General features: G+C 51.3%; 1 protein-coding gene across 5 annotated transcripts in view; it reads right to left on the bottom strand.

Moving 5' to 3' along the window:
- Clmn (calmin) overlaps positions 1-6305 on the bottom strand; it is a 97750-nt gene extending 91445 nt beyond the window's left edge. For 3 of the 5 annotated variants that reach the window (XM_050151568.1, XM_050151569.1, XM_050151567.1), the window contains exon 1: positions 2840-3044. In XM_050151568.1, the coding sequence (XP_050007525.1) occupies positions 2840-2921 (82 nt within the window). In that variant the 5' untranslated portion in view covers positions 2922-3044. Of the gene's footprint in view, positions 1-2839; positions 3045-6019 lie in introns of those variants that run through there. The other 2 variants (XM_050151566.1, XM_050151565.1) reach the window with 1 other exon arrangement.
- Positions 6306-16183: the final 9878 nt, after the last annotated feature.

A 16183-nucleotide genomic window follows, 5' to 3' on the forward strand; every position in this document is an offset into this window, starting at 1 on the left:
CTTTGTGACTGATAATGGAGGAAAGCCCCCAGAGGGAAGCTGGATTCTCCACCCACCCCATCTGGCCTCCCTCCGCCGCAGCGTTCCTCCAGGGAAGGTTTTCCATATCACAATCACAGCCTGGATTCTAGAACCTCACCGGCCTAGGTGGAATGCAGAATGCACGGGCAGAAGGCAACAAGCTTCCTAATAAAGGTTGGGACACATGGGGAGGAAGAATCAGCTAACTACAAGCTGTTCTCTGAAATGCAGCGTCCAGGGCCTAATCTCAACGGCCTTCATTGCTGACCCCAGAACCACCTGTGCCGGGAACAGAAGACTCCAAACAGGCCTGATGGACCCGACAGTAGCAGCTGCCTGCGCACGGGTACCAGGAGCCTCCATCCCTCTCACTACAGACCCTGAAGTCCCTGTCTCCAACTATGAACCCTGAGACACCATGGCTACCTTCACTAGGAGCAGTCACATGCTTCTACAGCAAACCCTGTCCCAGACTCCGCCTGCTGCCCCCACCCACAGCCCACCTGAGCTCAGATGAGCAAGGCCCTGAGACAGCCCCCATCTGCTCATCCAGACATAGCTGGGCTCCTGACATCCACCAGCTGGCTCCGCAGATGCTCTGAGATCAATGTAGGATGCCTTCTGGACTTGAACCTTTAGTGGAGACTTGCTAAGTACCACAGGAGCAAAAAGAGATAAATCTGTTGGGCTCCTATTACAGACAGAGAGATCAGAGAGAAAACAGACGATTCATGACCTGAACTCCATTCTCGCTTTTATCTCCTCAGCAACTGCCCAGAACTCATGTCCACCCCAAGACACAGCTGGCTTTGTTTGTTCATAACACCCCCCCCAAAGCTGCAAATAACCCAAAGGTCCTTCGACAGTTGACTGGAGAACAGAATGGTGGTACATCCACACAGTGGAATGGTACCCAGCAGTCAACAGGAACTATAGCTAAAGAAAAGACTGTTCAGACGGATCTCGCTAACATCAGGTTGATCAAAAAAGGGCCAGATTGAGAGGACACACTGTACCATTCAACTGCAAGGCAGGGGATTAAAAACAAAAGATCCGAATAAAGGTTACCTCGGCGGCAGGTAGGTGAGGTTACTGCCTGGGAAGGAAGATGAGGCAACCACGGAGGGATGTGGGAATCTACATGTAGGTAGCAATTACCTGGGTGTACCCACATCTCAAAGCATGTAGAGCTCACATTTAAAATTAGTCTTCATTATACATCTGTGCAATACATACGACACTTGAAGTTTGCCTCTTAATAACAAAGTCCCTTGCTGTTCAAATTATCATTGATATTTGCCTGAAAGCGTGGTAGGCGACAATCTCGAGAGAGGAACCGTGACCCCTAATTATGAAGTCCTAAACCTTCCAGACCCATCTCAAAGGGTCCCTACGCTGTGTAATCCTGTCCCTCTGTGTGACTTTGCCGTGTGTTCCTTTACAATAACTGATCTCCAGACTGGAAGCTGGTCCTGCAAGAAGGATTTGGAATTGGCTGCATCAAATAGCTTTGTCTAGTACATGCTCATTAAAATGTCTCGTGATTGCCCAAGGCACACCAGACCTGACAGCCCCAACCTGATACCAGCTCAGCAAAAGGTATGACTGCCCATCCCAGACCAGATCCTGGTTCTTCTCAGCACAGCGACTCCAACCCTCCTGCCACGACACAAATCACAGTGGCTAACTAAACAGCCGCAGAGTCCAGAGCCCAGAGTACCCAATGCCCACTCCCTGAGGCGCCTGCTGGCTCCTTTTCAGGTCACCTCTGCAGCCCCGCACTGTCCTTGCCAAACCTCAGCTGGAGAGGGCCACGTGAGCACCCAGGAAACATTCTCTCAGGTGTAATGTTTAATCTAGACTCTTCCCCACCCCCAGCAGGGGCTCCCTGCCCTGTTAGCAAAGGGACACCCACAATACTCCTGCCCCCACCACTGTCCAGACCTCCCAGCTGGATTCTTGCAGTTTCAACCTTGAACTCTCTACACACCCCAAGCCAGTAGGGGAAGTGGCTAAACCAACCTCACCTGTGCATAGGCCCCAGTGCGTGAAAAGGCCGGAAGTGGACATATGTCTAGTTCTTCAAAGCCCCGTAGGAGAGAGGGGGCTGGAATCACACTTCTGCCCCCATGGAGCTTGAGAGCAATGACCTTTTGGGAGTTGAAGGGGTGGATTTCTTTTCTTTAGGTGTGTGTGTGTGTGTGTGTGTGTTTGCTAAGATTCCACACCCAATACTTTTTTTTTGAAAGATACTTCATATTCATAGCTGACAGAACCACAGAGCCTATGTCTGACACACGGGCCACCAGGAGTTTTTCCATCTTGTCAACAGCCTCAGGCAAGGGTTTTGGTCCCAACTCCAGCCCAGACTGTGGATTGGGTGGGCAAGGTCTCCTGATCCTCAGTTCACTGGGATCCACAGCGTGCCCCCACCACCCAGAGGCCCTAGGGACGAACTACGCCCCTCACTCCAGGTCCCCAGCCTCACAGGTACTTCAGAAAGTGCGAGCTAAGTCTGACACAGGCACACACCAGTGGCACTTTCTCCTGGCCCTAACCTGGGCCACCGCCCCTGAGAGTCCACGTACAAACTTCTCTGAACTACCAGAGGCGGGAGGAGGGGGGTGAGGGTCCCCTACAGGGAATGGGGTGCACACGTGCGCGTGCACACACACGCGTGCACACACACACGCCCACGCACCGCCCCACCCCCTGAGCTCTGCAAGCCCGGCCCAGGCCAGCGACACCCGGCTCCGGGGCGTGCGAAGAAGGCGGCGGGGCCCACGTTTGGTGGAGGGGGAGGCCGGGGCCGCGGTACCTTGCAGGTTCTGCACACGGATGTCGCTGATCTGGCCGATGAGCTCCTCGCGCTGGAACCAGTCCCACTCCTGAGCAGCCATGGAGCGCGCGCGGCGGGCCGGGGCGGCGGGCGGCGGGCAGCGGGCGCGGGCAGTGAGCGCTGGGCCGGTGGGCGGGCGAAGGGCCGGCCCCGCCGCGGGCGGACGGGCTGGCGGGCGGGCGCGGGCGGCGGAGCGGGGCGCCCGGCGCGCGCTCACTGCCCGGCGGGGGCGGGGGCCCCGGGCGGGAGGGAAGAGGGCGGGGCGGGGCGGGAGGAGCCGGCCTCGGGACAGTCCTTTTTTTTTCTTTTTTTTCCTCCCCCACCCCCAGGGTGGATATTGGTTGGATTGTTTGATCGCCAACGCACAATGATGAAGCGCGGGGGTCGCAGCCCCCAGATTGTGATGTCTTGGGGTGCGGTGGGCCTAGTGACGCGAGCCAGGGTGCTCCAGGAACTGGTCCAGGATGTCTGCCCCTTCCCCATCCTACCCCTCTGAGACCCTTCCAGTCGCTGTGGGAACCCATCCTATGCCTGGAGCACCTTCCTGCTAAAGGCAAACAAGCCCTGTCCATCCGTGATCCCCGAGGACCATGGAAAGTGAGTGATGGGCGAAGCAGTGTGGAGATGGAGTTTCCATAGAGGTGGGAGTGTGTGTGTGTGTTTGTGTGTGTGTGTTTGTGTGTGTGTGTGTGATTTAGATTAGAGGCCACTTCCGGTTCTGCCCAGCTGTTGGGAGAAACAGCCACCCGCCCAAGAATGGGTACCTTTGGAGTCCTGGCCAAAAGAAAGGTAGGGATTTAGTGAAACCTCAAGGGCCGGCTGGGGCCCTAGTTTAGATGGCCCTCCACTTGCATGCCAGAGGCTTTGATCCTGTGCACAACATAAACCTGGCATTTGCACACACATGTAATCCCAGCACACTGGAGGGGGAGGCAGGAGGAGAAGTTCAAGGTCATTCACAGCTACCTGGGTGTGTTCAAGGCCATCCTGGGATACCTGAGACAAATACAGTCCTTTGTGGTTCCCCTTTGGGCCCCCGCGTCTTTTAACCCGAGAACTCTGGATCTTATCTTGTTTGGGGCTCCACCAGGCCTGTGTATGTGTAGCCAGGACTCCTTTATTGGTTAGCCAGTAGAAAATCTGGGAGTTTGTCTAAGGTGAGGGATGATTTAGGGGTACCAAGTCCCGGTGTCTTCCTCCCTGTTCAGCTACTTCACCTTTCTGGACATCTAAAGCCATCCAGAAAATGGAAAGTGTCCTTTATATGATGAATGCCAGGAGAAAGAAGAGAGGCAAAGCTCTCTGAGCATTTGAACACAGCTAACCCTGCTAGCCATTGCCACGTCACCTATGAGCAAGCAAAGATGGAGGGCCCAGGCTCGGGTCTCCTGGGGAGAGCAGGCCCTGAAGGGGAATGAGAAACCTTCAAGTCATCTATGTTTAACCCAATAACCAACTGAGATGAGAATTACAGAGCTCCAGAAAGGAGGAAGTCTGTTTGGAGCGAGAAGCCAGTGTGAAGGGCAGCTCACCAAGGGTCCCCAAAACCTGACCGTGCAGGTATCAACCCAGCAGTGTAGACTCAGTGGAGATCGTGGCTGCCTGAGGCTCTGGTTGTCCCTCCTTGTCCCTGTTTTGATTTGTAACCGTGTGGTCACTTCACACGTGTGTCAGCCTCCTATAGAACCAGGAGCGTGTTAACAGGCGTTGTTCACACTAGCCCCATCAAGCCAGCACACTCAAATTCCTTTTCTCTAATCGCTGGAGGCTGACGTTGGGCTGAAAATCACTTCCTTCACAAAAGCCAAGTACTGAGAATGTCAGCTTGGCTCCATCATGAGATGAGTAGCCAAGAACTTGACTTGAAACAGTGTGGTCGAATGTGATCCACAAGGACCAGTCATCTGTCATGAACTATGATGCCTATTCTTGGGAATAAAGGGGAGGGGCCTAACTCACCGCTGACTGAACAAAAACTGCAAATCAGGTGTTTCTTTGGATGAAAATGGAAGAAATTTGAGGTGGTTTTTCAAGTGGCCTGGGAGTCAGAACTGTGACGCTGGCCCCTAGCAGACCCTGGACAGTCGCTGAATGAACAGGACCCCTGCAGGATCTCTGAGGTCTTTGGGAGCACACAGGTCTCTCTGATCTGTCCTTGTGCAATACGATCCCTTGTCAACCATACTTCTCCACTCTGATCTAATGCTGAGTTGCTGCAGCTTCGGCCCCTCCCAGAGCTTGGGGGAATACTCATTCCGCCAGTAGCTTTGGGATGCCGACTTTAGGGCATGACTTTTGTCTGTGGATGTGATCTCTTAAAAGGGGAGAGACAGAGGCCACATGCTTCTTCTCGCCATGATTATACTTTGTCCTATATCCATGAGTCTGTTAGTCTGTTTTCCCCATAGCATCCCTTAATAAATTGATATATATATGGATATAGATACCACATGCATACATACATATATCTTTGTGGTTCTCGTAACACACAAGACCCTGGATGTCAACCCCAGTAGCACTAAATAAGGTCCCTCCAAATCTCTAGCTTCCTAATTCCTGGGAGGTCTCTCCTTGTCACTCATTCCCACCATGATGTCATCACCACAGTGAGATGGCATTCAGGGCCTCGTCACAGCCACCACCATGCTAAATGTACTTTAAGCCTTCAAAACTGATGAAAACAAACCTCTCCTACTTATTAGCTGTAGGAACAGGAAACAGACTGATAAACATGATCACCTAGTATTTGCCTAACTCGTTCCCTTTTAAGCCACTCCTGGCTTTCCGGGCTCCCAGCTTATGCCCCCTTAATCACATTCACCTCCAGAGAGCTCATTTCTCCTCTCCAGCATGAAGCATGGTGCCTGGCACAGAGGAGGGTCTCCAGTGCATGAACGGAGGGCCCTTATTGTAGGCCTGAACTTGGAAAGTAGAGAGACTGGTATGACCAACGACTGACCCTCATGACCAGGCCCGAGCAAACTCTGAGGAGCACATGCTGTGGAGAAGTAGGCACAAGTGCCAAGATGGGGGATGTCTTCCTCAGGCATGTCCAGCTTTGTGGAGGACGTGAACTTACAGGGAAAACTGGGCATTTGGCCTCTCACATGACTGGATAGCACTCTTTCTTTTTTAGGTTTTTTGGGGAAGAAAACGTACCCTGCCGACAGACTTGGCTTCCTGGGAGTTTCCAACAGCTGATTTTTCTAGATGTTTCCCACTTCTCCCGGAATCTTGGTGGTTGTTTAGAACTGACTTCTCCCAAAGGAGGGAGGATTGCAGAGTTGATGTGCTGAACTTGGGGCAGCACCAAATCCAGCCTCCTCCCCTGGCCGCCATCAAAGATTGCCAGCAGCCCTGGCCCAGTGACCGTCCTGCCCACTGCCAGGGACTGCTGAATCCAGGCAGAGAGTTCAGATGCAGGTTCCATCGCTGTGCCCCAGCCTCCAGGGCTGGTGTATGAATTCCAGAAGAATAAGATAGCCCCGTTGTCCCTGTGCAGACCCGCCGAGAGGGGGGGGGGAGGGGGCCTGACTGGAGGGCAGCTGCCCTCTCTGGAAGCAGCCATTGTCCTATGTTAGCTTGGCTGTGACAAAATAACCAAGAGAAGCGTGGTCAGAAGGGTTTATCTGGCTGTTGGCTCTGAGCTTTAGAATGTCACGCTTTAGAAGGGTGTGGTAGAAGTAAGCTATTCTCGTGATGGCATTTGGGAACTGGAGGGACAGCCAGGAAGGAATTGTAGACAAGGTGTATCTTTCTAGGTCACACCCTTGGTGACCCTCTTTCTTCATCAGGCCTTACTTCTGGGTTCCCACCACCTCCCAATGAGGTCATCATACTATGAATCCATCAAGGGATCAATCGATTGAGTAGATCAGAGCCCTCAGGATCCAATTGGATGAGGATCAGAGCCCACTATATTGGGACCTTGCCTTTAATACATGAACCTTTGGTACACTTCTCAACCAAACTGCAATGGCCCCTTGTGTGTAGCGATAGTTTTCTTCCACTTTGGAGGGGGTGCCAGGAGCCATAAAGGTAGCAATCTCTATTAGAAGAGCTTTAAGTCTTCCAGTAGCCTGCCCAAGGGTCTGAACTGAACCCCTTGTCCTGTAGTCCCCACTCCCTACTGACAGCTCCCTCCAGTATGACTGGAGGACTCAGGCCATAGGCCACACTAACACTTGGGGATACAGTACTAGTTATACCTATAGGCAGGTTTTTATAGTTTAAAATTATTACCAAAAGTGTGGTATTCATCAGCATGCTAAAACCTTCAGGAGCCTGGGTAGTAATGCAAGCCTATAATCCCAGAATTCCAGAGACTCAGACAGGAGGGCCAGGAATTTGAGGCCAGCCTTGGATACTTAGCAGAAACCAAACTTAAAAAAATTGAGTGGAACTTTATAAAGTTGTTTTCAAATGGCAAAAATTTCAAAGTTAGTGGATTCCCACTATTTATTGATTATTGTTCAAAAAATATAGGCCAGGGGCCTATATTATGTTGTCACCAGGCTGCACTGTGGGCATAAACACCTCCTGGCCACCTTCATTCAACAGTTCTTAGGTGAGCATCTCCCTGTGACCAGGGCCTGTAGATAGTGTTGCCAGCTCCTAAGTTTGACCTCAACACTGAGGTGGGAGCCTTTGACACTCGAAACGGGGCTCTTACCGCCCCTGGAGTCATGCTGTGGAAGATGGGCAAGTGTTAGGAGGCTCCAGCAGATGACCTAGCCGGTGGGTGTGGGTGATTGGCAGCCTAATCAAGCAAGGAAATAGATTCCTGAGCTATTTAGAAGATTTGGCAGTGCCAGGTGCCTGCTTAAGGAATCTTGTAGCACCGTCCATATGCCTGTGCTTCTAGCGTTCTGTCTGTCACGCCCACCATGGTAGCCAGCTTTCTGCGTCTCTACCAAATACTGGAGCGAATGAGCTTTTGAAGATAAAAGGTTGGTGGTCTGGAGACAGTTTGGAGGTCTCAGGCTCTGGTTGGCCCTGCTGCTTCAGGCAAAGCCATGGGTCATGGCAGATGTGCAGAGCAGATCAAAACCAGTCACTGCACGAGCAGGAAGTGAAGGAAAGAAAGCAGCTGGAGCCCCTAGCTCTTTCAAAGGTGGGCTCTTAATGACCTAAATACTCCTCACTAGCCCTGCCTTAAAGATGCCACATCCTCCCGGTGGTGCTATGGCAGGGACTACACCCTTACCCCCAAGACCTCTGGGGAACACTGAGCTCCAAACTGCAGCACCCACTTTACTCCAAACTCCCGAAAAAAAAAATGCCATAAAAAATTGGGGTAGTTTATCAGACCTTAACAGACTGATACTCAATGCTCAGAAAAACATAAGTCGCGTGCACACACAAACAAATGGTGTTTAAGCTTTGTCCTGATCCTTACAGAGCCCAGGAGCCTAAGGCAAGTTGAGTCCTCTTCCATGCTAGATGCCAGTGCTTCCCCTCTCTGTCTCTCCAGAATTCCACACGACTCCAAGACTGTCTGGAGAGAGGTGCTAAGACAGAGTCCAGGAGCAAGCGACAGGACAGAGGACATGGGGTGTGTAACAACAGAAATGGGTTTTCTCTTGCCCTGGCTCCTTGCTGGCTGTGCAACCCCAAGCAACTCATTAACCTCTCTTGACTTCTGTCCTCTTGACCATGAATTGAGGTTCACAACCTCCGTCCACTGGATGGTATGAGCTCAGGAATGTTTGCTGCTGAAGGAGTCTTCAGTGAGACCTAGGACATTTCAACAGCTCAAAGCAAACAACATCTAGAAGATAAAAATGCCCCCCTGGCTTTAGGAGATCGCCTATAACACACAAGATTAATGTATTACCTAAGATTTTATTAATTTTTGGGGGTATGCAGAGGTGTTGTGGGTGGTTTTTTTTTTTTTTTAAAAAAAAACTTTGTTTCCCTAGGTAGATGGTACCGGATGTCCCAATTTCCACAAATAAAACCCTTCATTTCTCCTGGTTTTGAATAGTCAAAGGCTGCTTCCCTGGAGACAGGGTGGCTAATTTTTTTTTTGTAGACATAAAAACTCTATTTAAGGAGCGTGCATTTTCCAGAGAAGCTAATGATAACCCTCACCACCATGTAATATGGAGAGAGGGTGCTTTCTCTGTACAGAGAGAACACCATTCCGGCCAGATGTTTACAGCAACACAGCAGAGAAATTTCTTTTCAGCATTGGGCAATCAAATTTCTCTTGCAGAGAATCCCAGGAAAGATGTTTAAAAGTCAGAGTCAGTATGCATAACCTACCCCCTGGTCTTGCCCCTGGAGCTGGCATTCTCTGTACTGGAGAAGCCATTTCTAGTTTTATTGCATGTCTATTGTCTTCCTGTGCAGCTGGCATTTAGGACTTACTGCTGCCAAGGACCCAGTCAAGTGCTTTTATGACCTCATTCACTCTCCCCAGCAACTCCTCTGGGGAGGCACTATTATTGTCTTGATTTCAGAGATGAGGAAACTAAGGGTCAAAAAGTTTAGCAGTGTCCCCAAAGACACTGAAGTACTTTAACCAGGAAGAGATTCAAGCCTAGATTTGTGTGTAGAAGACGCCAGCCTGATCTTTGTGTTTCCTGTCCTGTCTATGGTGGCTTTGAACTGGGCAGGCTCCCACATGGGGCTGGTTAAGGCAGGGCCCCTGTCTAGGGAGCATTTTTACTCGTTTCTGGCCTTAGTTCAACAAGACGATCAACAAGCTCACCTCCAGATCAGGAACAAAAGGGATCTGCCTAGGTCCTAGGTCCAAGGGGGATCCCCACATCTGATGCTGGAGGGTCCTAGATAGCCTCATGTCTATGTTCAGAAACCTTAGAGAGGCCTTTGTAGAAGGTGAATTTGTGTGTGACCTAATGAAGGGATACTGCCTGCATTCTAGTGAGTGCATTATTGCCAGTTTTTTCCTGTTGGGAGCATCCACACCTTCTAAGCCTGCTGTGGCATCACTGGGTGCTAGATTCCTAAGGGACCACCAGCGGGCATGGAGTTCATTGTTAACCAACAGGTTCTGTGGAGTGTGACTCAGTCTGTTCCTTGCTGTGTAAATGGATTTGCATGTAGATTCCTCAGGGGGAGAGGAAGAAGCCTTAAGTCGGTAGCAAGCTCCACCCACTTGCTGACGATTTGTCACCCTGCACCCTCCCCCCCCATTATCTGTCCTACCACCCCTCAGCTTTTCCTCCCCCGCTCTTCCCCCTGTTCCTTGGACCTGGGTTGGATTCCATGGCTTGCTTGAGAAAGGGAACATGGCAGCTGTGATGCCCACCTGAGACTGGTCGTAAGCAACCCCGTAGCTCCCGCCTGGACTCTGTGAACGCCCCTTGGATGAGGGTACTGCCCTTTATTCATTCATCAGCACAAGCCTGCATACTGGAGGAAATGCAGGCACGTCCCATGATGCAGGATGAGCAGGAGAAAGCCCTGCCCCACCACCCAGCAGCTAGAGCAACTGAGTTAGCAGACAGACGACACAGGAGCTTCGTTCCGGAGCCCACGTCCAACCCAACTGAGCTGTGGAGGGTTCCAGCCCCAGCTGTCACCGAATTACACCAGAGATGTCCAACATCACAGAAGAAAATGTGTGGATGCTTTAGAGTGCTAGATAGCCTTGCAAAGAACTAGAAAGCCGGAACCTAGCCCCGCCCTCTGTCTCCAGGGTCCTCAGTTCCAGTGGCTGATACACCCCGCCCCCACTCCCTTCACCACTGCCTGCATGTGTCATTTTCCCCTGAAGGCCTCCAACCTCTTCCTCATCAAGTTATCTTAAGTCACCATTAGAGACAATTGCTTCTAATCCTTGGTGTGTCCACAGTCCCTACCACACACACACACACCACACACACACAGACACACAGTCCCTACCACACACCACACACACACACACACACACACACACACACACACACAGCCCTCCCCTCCTTCACCCACCCCATTCTCCCAGGCTATCTGCTCCTATTAGTTCCTCCAAAATGCTGCTTATATGCAACCTCTTCAAAGGCCCCCTCAAAGTCTGAGGCTCCCCCATTTGAGAGGGCTGGGAATGTAGTTTGCTGTGGAGTGCTTGCCTAACAGGCATGGAGCTCTGGGCTCTAGCCCTAGCAGCCACATAAGCTGCCATGGTGGCGCGTGCTTCTAATCTCATCACGTGAGAGTGGAGACGGGAAGACCAGAAGTTAAGGTTATCCTCAACTACGTAGGGAGTTTGAGGCTAGCCTGGGCTGCATGAGACTCTGCCTGGGGTTAGGGGGCTGGCCAAAAGATGTGAAATGTGTTTGAGTGGTCATCACATTGTCCTCTATAGCCTGAGTGAGTACCTTGACTCCCATTAGGAAGAGAATAGACACATCACAGAACCATGTTTATCAAGGAGACAGGAAGACACGGGTCAGTCTTAAAACCACACCATGAAGCCAAAGAATCCAGACACCAAAAATGTGAACTGTTAAGAAGTTCCAGGGCTGGTGATGGAACGTAGCAGAAGTCCAGATGAAGATCTGCCTCGGAGGCAGAGGGGAAGGGGCAGGAAGATAGGGGCAGCCCCAGAGTATGGGGGAGGGGTAACTCGGCTCCTTACAGGGGCAGTTCTAATAGAGCAGGTTACCCATTTTCTGGGTGGATGTTCAAATGAGTGTTGGGGAGATCTGCTGTCCCACCTACCAATCGGCTTTCACATTCACTCTTTGGCTCTCTTCTCTTGGTCTCTCTTTGGTGACCTTCTATGGGTTGCTCTGAGATAGCCCAGCTTCCCCCTTCTTCAGGGCAGAGCTTTTCCTATTGTATCAGACAGCTGTGTCCTCAGAACAAACACAGCCACGAGGAAAGTGACTGAAAACAGTGATTGTGAACTCACAATTCTGTTTTTGGGATGCTCATGAGCCAGAATGTCAGATTGGAGGGCTCCATCCATACAGTTCTCAGGGATAGAACCATCAGGATATGACATGGGTCGTCTGTCTAGGCCCCTCAGTGACCGGAAGGAGACCAGACGCACGCGGAGCTCAAGTTGAGATTGCTGGCGGGCACGGATTCCAATCCCAGCCCTACCACCTCCTTCCTGTGCCACTTTGGGTAGGCCTGAACTTCTGCCCTTGTGAAATGGAGTCACAGCAAGTTTTAGAGGCAGTAAATGGACACCGTGTGCAGAGCCGCCCCCTACACATAGTAGGCACGCAGCAAGGACCCTCCACTCTTCTTCCGTCACAGGCTAATGTCACTTGGAGGCAAGTACAAGGCTAGTTCCCTGGTGAGAGGGGATCCTGAGGTGTCCAGTGGCCTTGGTATCCTCAGTGCCACAGTGGCTATGGCCTGGGACAGCTGTGACTAGGGTGTCCCTCTTCAGGTGCAGGTGCTGGGCCTGCAAGTTCCTCTAACAAGCCACATTTTTGAGCTATTGCTGAGTCCACTAACAAGAAGTACTACTACAGTGTCCGCTTTGCTAGCTAGACAAACCCTCCAGGTGCCAGGTTAGCAAGGCCATATTAGCCTCACTTTAGGGCATGCCCTAGGGTGTGGATCAGAGAGCCAGGCACTGTCCACCTCCAGCAGTGGAACACAGTGTGGTGTTAGAATTGGAGGATGCCCTGCCCGCTTCCCCCCTCCTCCAAGCTTAGGAACTGGCTCGCTCTCTAACCAGCTCCCCTGACCTTGGGGTCATTCCCCAGCCTCAACAGGAAGCTGGAAGAAAAGATGGGAGGGAGGAGGAACTCGGGGACAGATGGGGTCAGTAGCAGTGACAGCAGGGACTCTGGCACTTATCTGAATAAGTCCCAGACTAATTTGTTGTGCCCTAGTCTAAGAATGGGCTGATTTTTTTAAGCTCTTCTATAGGAAGACCTGCCTATGGGAGTATCTCCTCCCCGCCGGGGCCAGATCATTGCAGAAAGTCTACTGGGGAAAGGAGGAAGCTGGCTCCTGTCAGACAGCTGGTCCTGAGGTCAGGCTCGGTTCTCCAGCATCCCCATCCACAAGGGGCATTGTGTGGGCCACACCTCTAGTTACAGGACCTTTGCCCGCATCACAACAAGAAGCCATTTCTCCCAAGAAGATGAAGACCTCGCTTCAGGGCCACAGGGTCTCACTGAAGTGTGGGGATAGGTGTGGAGTCTCAGTTCCACTTGATCCTGACAGGACATGGGACAACTGTGGCCATAGACCATTGCTGACCTCATGGCTCGTTGATTTCATAGCAGAATTCATCTCTCAGTCCTGTACTACTCAAGGGGCTGCTGGGTACTCAGTGGAGATGCCAGAGGGTACGTCCATGACAATGAGGCCACAAAGAAAGGTGTTCCATCTGAACCACAGTGACACTCAGGAGGGAGATGGGGGAAGTGCTTGGCATGGACAGGAATCTAAAGCTGTGGATAGAAGGAACCAGAGGCCGAGAATTCCGAAGATGGAAGGTTATCCAAGTGTGGACAAGGGGGCCTGACTATGGCGATAAAGACTGGCTTTATGGGAGTGGTGGTGGGGAAGAGGACAATCAGCAGCCCAGACTTTCCCATCTGTCCCCCGTTGTGGACTGTCTCCATCTTCCCAGGGCTTCTTGAGTCCTCCATCACTTCCTTCCTTCCCTTCCCACCTCCTTCACCAGGCCTCATTGGTACTCATTCTGTCAGGGCACAGGGGGTCCCATGCCAGTCCCTGCCTCCAGCACCATGGGACAGTGGGAAAGAAAGGGGACCGTTTGTCATGCTCCAGGTGGGTGGGGACAGACATGGCTGTAAGAACTTTTGTCACGTGGAGTTAGACTTCCTTCCCTCATGCCTCCATTATAACTCCACCCAGGAGATTTGCTTCATTCTATGGACATAAGCAATTGTGACCCACACGGAGACTTAGATAGTACTTGTGCACTCGGATTTGTGCCTGCCTTTGGGTTTCTTGGAATTCTGAGACCAAGGTGTGCAGAGCCCAGGTGAGTCAATCACTGAGGCCATGTGCAGTTGCCCCAGCAACTGTGAGCCAATCTATGCGAACCCTGCTAGATCATCCAGCCCTGGAGTATTCAGCTATGCGAGGCAGTATCTTCCTCCCAGGCAGTGCTGCACATCCCTGTTGATAACTGAAGGAGATCTGCCACCCTGGAGACTGGACTTCACGCACAAGCTCACTTGTTGCAGTTGTTACTTGCAGTTTGCATGCAGTCGGGTTTGATCATTGCTGAAGACTTACACAGTTGTGAGATAGCCCTTGAGGATGTATTGCAGGGGAGTTTGCAGTGGAAGAAGGAAGGGACCTGGTTCTGAGTGTGCAATTGTTAGAGCCTCGGTTGCAGAATAATCAATAGCTCCTTGCCTGACCTGTAGCCCCATATCCATGAATGGGCTATGCTTGCTTCTGGATAGCCTTGCAAGCTAGGAGTCAGGCCTGTGGATTGCTACTCAGTGGCAAAGGCTGATGCATATACTCATATCCCTCCCCCACCCCCCAATGCAGAAAGTCCAGGAAAAGGCAGGTAACCTTTTCTTAGTGAAGCCATATGGCCAAATCTTAACCACCCTTCTTCCTAACTAGTGGGGATGGCACTGTTTCTTAACTGCTGCTCAATTCAGTGACGGGTCTCAGGGAAGAAGGCAGGGGTCTTGTTAGTTCTCTGAGACGATACCTAGCAGAGGTTCCCAGAAGTCCCTACCTGGAGGAGGCCAGCTTCCTCACATGGACTGACCACATGCTGCCTTATTTTTACTTAGTTTTATATGTCTTCCAGTTTTCGGAACCATTCTTGTTCAAGAAAAAGCAAAATTAGATGTTTATACCAGTCAGAAACCTTGAGGGGAAGGCCATAGGTAGCATCTGGTGGCTGGTTTGCCCCTGAATGTCTCGAATGGATCCTGATAATACTCCCTCGAAGGGAAAGCAGAGCCAAGTGTAGAGCATAAAGCTCACGGGGGAGTTCCTTGGGGATCACAGGGACATGGTACCCCCATAGGACATGTAAGCTAATTATTCAGGCGGTCACCATGACTTCAGGGTACCTGCGGTGAGCATCCTCTTGAGCTCTGAGTCAGCTCCGAAGGGACAATGGACTAATGTGAGGAGGGGAGAATGTGAGTGTTGGGATGTCCACCTCCTTTTCCTCATGGAAGGAGACACCTTCTGAGCTCAGAGAAGTAGCCATAAGCATCCAATCTCAATGGCAGGGGCATAAAACTAGTATGTCAGCCACAGACCCGGGGAGGCTGTCACTGCCATTGCACTGGGTGACACTCTACAAGCTATGTCAGACACATGATTGCTCCTACCTTGTTCCATGTTTCCATGGGATAGGCATGACCATCTCCATTTCAGAGAGAGGAGACAGCTGATAAATGTTGGTTCCGCCTGTCCAACGACCACTCCCCCTCCTTCTGCTGTAAGCATCTTGACTTTTTTGCGGGAGTTGCTTCTTACCTGGGAATGGGCTAGCTGGTAGGATTCTCCACCAAGAGGCTCATTTTTGTCACCTTTAATGGCTGTGAAACATCATAGCCAAGGCAACTTGGAGAAGACAGGGTTTATTGGGGGCTTGCTAACACTTTCAGAGGGTGAGTCTATTACCCCCATGATAGCAAGCATGGTGGTACACAGGCAGGCATGGTTCCGGAGTAGCAGCTGAGAGCTTAGATCTTCACCCACAAACACAAGGCAAAGAAAGCCAACTGGGAATGGTATGCACTTTTGAAACCTCAAAGCCCCTTCAGTGATACCCCTCCTCCATCAAGGCCACACTCCTAATCCTTCCCAAACAGTTCTACCACTGGAGACAAATTATTAAACATATGAGCCCATAGGGGGCAGGGATCATTCTTCTTCAAACTACCACAAGATTCATTTCCTATAGCCACAGATCAAATATAGGACCAGTTTAGTCCATCCAGAGCAGACCTCATATAAGTGTTAACAACTCTGAGTGGGATGGTATCCCCAGTGCAAGTGTTACAGTTCTGAAGGGAAAGGTGTCTTGGCAGTTGGGAGCCAAGGAATACCACAAAGTCACACTGTACAACAAACCTCATATAAAAGATTTATTGGGAGAAACCCAGGAGGGTAGCTGCCTCTGCTCAGGCAAGAAGTAACAAAGAACTGAGTGAGAGGCGGGCTTATCTACCGTTTCTTGGGGATAGAGTTTTCCAGGGTGGGGACTGGTGGAATTTCAAGTCCCCATCTTAGGGTAAGCTCAGGGATGGGTAGGATTTTGAGCTCCGAGATTGGTGAGGTTTTGAATCCCGAGCTTGGGGCAAGCTCAGGGACTGGTAGGGTTTTGAGCTTAGGGATTGGTGGGATTCAAGCTCCAGAAGTGAGCTTAGACTTATTACCCTACAGCTCGGTCCC

The sequence above is a fragment of the Alexandromys fortis genome, unplaced genomic scaffold, assembly GCF_014885135.2.
Source record: "Alexandromys fortis isolate MF-2015 unplaced genomic scaffold, M_Fortis_MF-2015_v1.1 scaffold_63, whole genome shotgun sequence".
Lineage (NCBI taxonomy): Eukaryota > Metazoa > Chordata > Mammalia > Rodentia > Cricetidae > Alexandromys > Alexandromys fortis.